The 7,238-nt window shown below is 41.4% G+C and overlaps 1 protein-coding gene across 3 annotated transcripts in view; it reads right to left on the reverse strand.

Moving 5' to 3' along the window:
• Nucleotides 1–4,469, reverse strand: part of dennd6b (DENN/MADD domain containing 6B) — a 30,886-nt gene extending 26,417 nt beyond the window's left edge. Inside the window, exons 1-3 of one of the 3 annotated variants that reach the window (XM_053685483.1) lie at nucleotides 3,681–4,064; nucleotides 3,473–3,537; nucleotides 3,257–3,394 (exon numbers count right to left, since the gene is read on the reverse strand). In XM_053685483.1, the coding sequence (XP_053541458.1) occupies nucleotides 3,257–3,259 (3 nt within the window). In that variant the 5' untranslated portion in view covers nucleotides 3,260–3,394; nucleotides 3,473–3,537; nucleotides 3,681–4,064. Of the gene's footprint in view, nucleotides 1–3,256; nucleotides 3,395–3,472; nucleotides 3,538–3,680; nucleotides 4,065–4,094 lie in introns of those variants that run through there. The other 2 variants (XM_053685484.1, XM_017486179.3) reach the window with 2 other exon arrangements.
• Nucleotides 4,470–7,238: the final 2,769 nt, after the last annotated feature.

Below are 7,238 nucleotides of genomic sequence, written 5' to 3' on the forward strand. Positions count from 1 at the left end.
CCTAATGTGGCATTTGCATGTTGTAGCAGCTAGCAACAACAGCTAACATGGCATTTAGATTTTCCATATCTATGCATGCGTCAAGCTGGAAGTCTTGTGCACAGAGTTGAGGTGTAAGTGCCAGAGTAGGTGGGTTTTTTTGGTTTATTTTTTTGGATAATGTGGCGTTGGCATTTTAGGGGTTAGTTAGATGTTTAAGGAAGAGGTGGGTCTTTAGCTGTTTTTTGAAGATGGTGAGAGATTCTGCGGTCCGGATTGAGGCTGGAAGTTCATTACACCACTGAGGGACAGTTAGTGTGAAGGTTCTGGAAAGGGACCTTGAACACGCTGAGTGGGCACTACTAAGCGCCGGTCGTTAACGGATTGCAGATTGCGTGAGGGAACGTAAGCCTTCAGGAGAGAGTTGAGGTAGGGGGCGCTGTTCCAGACAAGGTCTTGTAGGTGAGCATCAAGGCCTTGAATTTGATATGGGCGGCTACAGGAAGCCAGTGGAGGGAGATGAGGAGGGGTGTGAAATGGATCCTTTTGGGCTGGTTGAAGACGAGGCATGCTGCGGCATTCTGAATCATCTGAAGGGGTTTGATAGAACTGGCTGGGAGGCCCGAGAGTAGTGTGTTGCAGTAGTCCAGTTTTGATATGACAAGAGCCTGGACTAGTATCTGTGTAGCCTGTTTGGTGAGATATATACATATATACAGAATAGACACTCTATAAACTATTCGGCCAAAAGTAAAGTCCCCTCTGAAAGTATTGGAACAGCAAGGCCAATTCTATTGTTTTTGCTATACATAGAAGACAACTGGGTTTGCCATTAAAAGATGAATATGGGACCATAGATGAGAATTTCAGCTTTCATTTCCTCATTGTTACACCTAAATGTGTTAAACAAGTTACAACATGGCACCTTTGGTGGCAGACCACACAATTTTTAGGCAAGCAAAAGTAATGGAACAGATAGTCTTAAAGTAAATTCAAGTAAACAATACTTAATATTTGGTTCCACATCCCTTGCTTGCAATAACTGCATGAAGCTGGTGGCTTGGTAGAGGTTAATCAGGTTCCAAAGTTTTTGTGGCTCATCTCTGTATTTCTTTGCAAATTCCAGTCTGGCGTTCTGATTCTTACTGCTGATGAGTGGTCTGTATCTTGTGGTATGACCTCCATATTTCTGCTCTAGAAAGTCTGTTTTGAACAGTGGATTGTGATAATTTCACCCCTGTCCTGTGAAGGTTGTTGGTGATGTCTCCAACTGTTGTTTTTATGTTTATCTTCACAGCTCTCACAATGTTTCTGTCATCAACTGCAGTTGTTTTCTTTGGCCAACCTCTTCCACGTCTGTGTTGTTTCTTTCTTTTTCAGGGCATTCCAAATTGTTGTATTGGCTATGCCCAATGTCTGTGCAATGGCTCTGATATTTTCCCTCTTTTGTCAGCTTCAAAACGGCTTGCTCTTCTCTCATAGACGTCTTCATGTTGGCTTATCCTTTTTAATAACAATTGCAGTCTTCACAGGCAAAATCTAGGGCTCAAACTAAAAGTAGACATTCAGAGGTATTAATTCTTTAACAATCAATTTAACAGGACACACCTGGACAGCAAGAAACATGTATCAGTCACATGTTCCAATATTTTTGATCACTTTAAAAAAAAAAAAAAAGAGTGGGTTCAAAGAAAATGTGCCAGGTTCTAAGTTGTTTAACACATCTAGATGTAAATATAAGTAAATGAAAGCTGAAATTCTGATCTGTCATCTCATATTCGTCGTTTGATCTCAAAACCAAATGTCTTCAAAGGATTGTGAAAATAATAGAATTGGCCTTGCTGTTCCAGTACTTATGGAAGGGACTGTATGTGGACACCTAACCATCATGCCCCCCCCACATAATTCTTCCTGAAACTGTTAAAAGCAAACAGCTGTATAGAATGTCTTTGTATGCTGTACCATTACAATTTCCCTTCACTGGAACTCAGAGGCTCAAACCTGTACCAGCATGACAATACTCCAGAATACAAAGCGACTCCATGAAGACATGGTTAGCCAAGGCTGGAGTGGAAGAACTAGAGAACTTGAGTGTCCTGTACAGAGCCTTGACCTCAACCAATCATGTACACACACACACACACACACACACACACACAGCCCCATACATATACATACACACACACACACACACTACACACATATACACACAGACCCATACACACACACACACACACACACACACACACACACATACATACACCCATACATGCACGCACACTATACACTGCCAAACTAACACTTCACATCTGAAATAGTCATCCCTGATAAGTATAATGAAGTGTAAATTTATCTCAAAATGTTTGAATAGTGTCAAAGCAAAGAGTTTCACAGTTGAGCTTTGGATCTCAGATGCGTGTCTGATGTCATTAGATAAAGACAAAGATTTACTTTGCAAAAATTGGAGCTACAGGCAAAATAAAATTTTCACACATTGATCATGGAAGCTATAGAAGAGAGATTCAAAACATGACGAATTGACAAGAGCCAAGTTCGTGTCTTCTCAAGAGATAATGATGTATCATCAAAAAGCATTAGATGAACATTACCAAGATAGAGGCTTCTCATTCAGACACAGATCCTGTGTCCTACCAGACACACTAAATACCAATGTGGACTGTTAAATCCTTAACAGTGTTACTCCCTTTTGAGGAGCTGTTAGAGGAATTTAGCACCTCATCTGCATCTCTAGATGATGTTATACCTGTGATTACTGTGCACACACATGAAAATGAGGATTGACTCTGAAAAGCAGAGAGACTGAGCATCTCTACTCAGTTGCTACCTTGCAAGAGCCACACTATAAAGGCAGGAATGTACAATTACTGAAAAGTGTGTGTGTGTGTGTGTGTGTGTTGATATCTAGGCTAGTCTATGTGTAATGTACAGTGTTTCATAATAAGAAGGGGAATAATTACTTGATAAGTGGATGATGTAAAATTTAAATACTACTTTAGTCTCTTGGTGTTACAGGTACTTCATAACTGCAGCCATTTAAGACTCACAAACGATGCATTATTGGCATCATCTAAACAAGATAAAAGAAATCCCAAGGATCAGATCTGAGACAGTATTAGAGTCATGCAAGTACAATCAAGAGCAGCCTCTCTCACATGTTCGATGAAATCTTGGAGGAAAACAGAGCAGTACCTACAGTAGGGTTGTGACAATTAATGTGGAAAAATAATGAACCGTCCACTATAAAACAACACCATACCATATCTGCATTTGGAGGATTCCAGTCTGTGTATTCTGCTCTCCAGCCGCTCGGACACACGCATCACCTGCTGCATACTGTTTTGAATCAGACAGTCCATCATGGACGAGTCTGTGTGTAGAGCAGCCCAAAAATGCTCTACAGAAAACGGTACAGTATTATTCATATTCAGTGCCAGAGACAGAGCTGTGTCCAATCTAACATTCACACCTGTACCTCAACAGACTACTGCACACCACAGGCGAATTTCTTCTCTCTCTCTCTCTCTCTCTCTCTACCTCCTGTGAGGGAAGGAGAATGAAAAAAGAGAAATTGAAAAACAAATTCCTCTGCCCTGAAGACTTGATTCTCATGCTTTTTAATTGTTCATGTACAGAATAAAGAAACACAACACATGTATAGTTGTGCAGCACACCTTCAGTACCTTTGGTACCCACAGCATCCTCAGTACCACCAGAATCATCAGTACCCACTGCATCCTTAGTACATCAGTACCAGCAGCATCCTCAGTACTCACAGTACCAGCAGCATCCACGGTACCAGCAGCATCTTCAGTACCCTCGGCATCCTCAGTACCCTCCCTCGGCATCCTCAGTACCCTCCCTCGGCATCCTCAGTACCCTCAGCATCCTCAGTACCCTCAGATCCCTTACCGAGGCCTTGATTAGCACAACATTGGCACAGTGATGTATATGGACACCAGCAGTTTTCTGGCCAGTGTCACTTTTCTACCTGTGTGTACTGCTCTATGAATCCACTGTGAGCCGTCTGTCATGCGTCAGTGATGTGAGTGCAGTACCACTGCGTGTGGATAAATATAACCCTCACATCCACTCACCTCTATGGCTTGTCCGAGCTCGAGGTCGAAGGTAACAACACACACACACTCGAGCCAAGCGGAGAAACGCGCCCATGGCACCGAGCTCAACGCATTCCTGACTTTCGACTCCGTGTTTTTGTTTTGGCCGTCAAAGCGATCCATTACAACTTAAACGCCGTTTTTACCCCACATTTCTTCTCTTTCTTGTTGCTTTAGTGCGGGCTTTCAGTTACCGCCACCTACTGCTAGACCAGGATGTTTCCTAAAACACAGAGATTATTTCCATCCATCCATTTTGTGTACCGCTTATATATATTTCTCCTACACAGGGACGAAAGGAGCCATGAGCCAGGGCCAGGGAGATAGGGAGCTGCAGGTTGGAGAAAATGGGCGTTTCTAAATGTAGGGGCGTGTCTAAATATGTCTAAAGGTTTCTCATTGGTGAAAAGAGCTTCTTGCTTGGAACTGCGTTGGCCAATCAGCGTTAAGCATATAGAAACGTCATTTGCTTTCGTCAGGAAGATGATCAACGCTTCCAGTATTTCCATTACTTTATTACTACTCGGTAAAAAAATAAATAAATAAATAAAAAAAAATAATTCACGTTTTTAGTTTGCAGGCACTTGCAGTGAAATTACAGAGAAACATACACTTGTAAATCTTAGGTGTATTACAAGTTAAACTGTTAATAAACCTGTTGGTCAATAGCGTTTAAACTCAGTGGAACAGACAGCTTTGAAAATTGAAGACATTTCGACACGCCCATACCTTGGGTGAGTCACACCTACCACCCTCTGTCTCTCCCTCCCTCTCTCTCCTCCTTCCCTATCTCTCTCTCTCTCTCTCTCTCTCTCTCTCTCTCTCTCTCTCGTTTCCTTTTGATAGAAAGCACATTGGCATGTTTTGTGTTTCCATATTCTGTACTAAGTTTTAAAATCAGTCTTGATTCCTCTCACGTCCTCTTTCTTGGGGGTGTCTTTGCCCCTACTCCTCACTGAATTTCATAAAGCTATTGTACCGTTCCACTGCTTTTGACATTTTCCCTTCATCTCTGTCTTAATCAAGCTCTTAAATTTTGTATTAGAGAGGCTGCGCTGAGGGCGATAGGATGTTAGTTGTGAGTAGAGCCATAGTGATGCATGTGGCAGCATGGTCTTCAAGAATCTGACAACATGGGGGTTGAAGCTGGTAAGGGTGAATTATTATAACAAACCTGTGGTCAGTTTGTAAATTTGTGAGCGTGCACATTCTCACAAATGAACACTATGCATCCATGTGGTGTGATACAAAAGTAAATACCGGGGGCCATATAGCACCATGTGTCTGTTTAACAATGAGTAAACAAACTAGAGTTGTGTCTCAAATCATATACTTATGTACTATTTTACATAGTGATCAAGCGACTGAATACTAACACTAACTGGTTTTCCTATTACAGTTAGTGAATGAATTTGAAAAACCTCTCATGTAGCATTCAAACCTACTGGTGGTCTATTTTGTGATCTTCTGGTTCAAGATCTGTTTTCTCTCCATACCACCCCAGTACCATCCTATTCTAACGTCAATTATCCCAGACTCTGAATTCACTGTTTCAGAGTTCAAAGTGATACAATTACATATATTACAATAACATACAAAAAAACATACAAAAATGTTGGTTGCTCCTGAGTAATACGTCAACATAAACAATGATTTCATGACACAGATTACCCATGAGGCTCTTTATTTGTCCACTGACCAGGTAGTGCAGCACACACTGCTGGCATAAACCGTTATATGACTCCTGTCAGCCAAGAACAAGAATCTGATGCTGTAATGACCAAGTGATATTTTTTCCCCTAATCTTCAACTATCCAGTTTGGGTGAGTCTGTGCCCATGATAGCCTCAGATTCCTGTTCTTGGCTGACAGCTGTGGAACTCAATGTGGTCTTTTAGCCCATTATTAATTGAAGCTCTTGACCTGTATCTGCATGATTTTATATGTGATTGACTGATTAGATAACTGCATGAATGTACAGGTGTTACTAATAAAGTGGCTGGTGAGTTTATATGCATGTGTATTGGTGGTTTATGTTAGCTTTTTCTTCATTCTTTTTATGGACCATTCCAAGTAGCAGTCTCTCATGAAAATTACGAAAATCCGTCTCGCGGATGAGACGTTAAACCGAGGTCCTGACACGTTAAACCGAGGTCCTGACACTGTGGTTATTAAATATCCCCTATTGGCCCTTATCTATCACGACCCCCTAATAGTCTCCATCCCTGAATTGGCTGCATCATTCTCTTCTCCACTAGTTGCTGGTGTGTGGTGGGTGTTCTGGTGCACTATGGCTGCCATCACATCATCCAGGTGGATGCTACGCACTGGTGGTCTTTGAGGAGATTTCCCCCATATTATGTAAAGTGCTTTGAATGTCTAGAAAAGCACTATATAAATGTAAGGAATTATTATTATTAAGGAAAATAGATTTTGGTCCAAAAGGATCACATTCTTAACACCACAGCCTCAAACACAAGGAAGTCGTTGGCTTATAGGTTATCTAGTGAATATTTAGCTAACCCTGTCGTAGGCAGTCAAGATTTGACAACATGCAGCATCCAGTGTACAGTCTAGCAGCTTGATTTGAGCCAGATTAGACATATCTTTGTTCAGCTGTGTTCAAGGTAATGTTAACCAGGGTTGACAGGTTTCAGAAACTACACGAAAGACTTGAAATTAACCCAAAGCATTAAAAAAGGAGACATGTGTTTGTTCTTTTTCTTAGCCTTTGCTTGTGGAAACAAGTATTTCACACTTTTAATTCTGATGTACGGACATCATCCACCTCATATGGTCCTGTACACCATAGACACACCAGCCTGTGCTAACACTTTGTTTTTGCGGAAAGTGATTAGATTTTGATTATTTGCTATGAAATACTATCATACGAACATTAGGGACATTAATCGTCAGGAGCTCTTGCAGACACTGCGTGTATAGTATGAATGAACCGGAAACGGAGGAGCCGTGGAAAATATACAGCAATGTTTGTGCAAGTAGAAGAGCTGGTTTTAGGAAATCCTTTTCCACACTCCAAACCAGCAGGTGGCGGTAAGATGTTGTTTACATAACCGCATAAACCGAAGAAGAAGAATCAGAAGAAGAGGAAGAAAAAGAAGGA

Source organism: Ictalurus punctatus, chromosome 14 (genome assembly GCF_001660625.3).
Source record: "Ictalurus punctatus breed USDA103 chromosome 14, Coco_2.0, whole genome shotgun sequence".
NCBI lineage: Eukaryota > Metazoa > Chordata > Actinopteri > Siluriformes > Ictaluridae > Ictalurus > Ictalurus punctatus.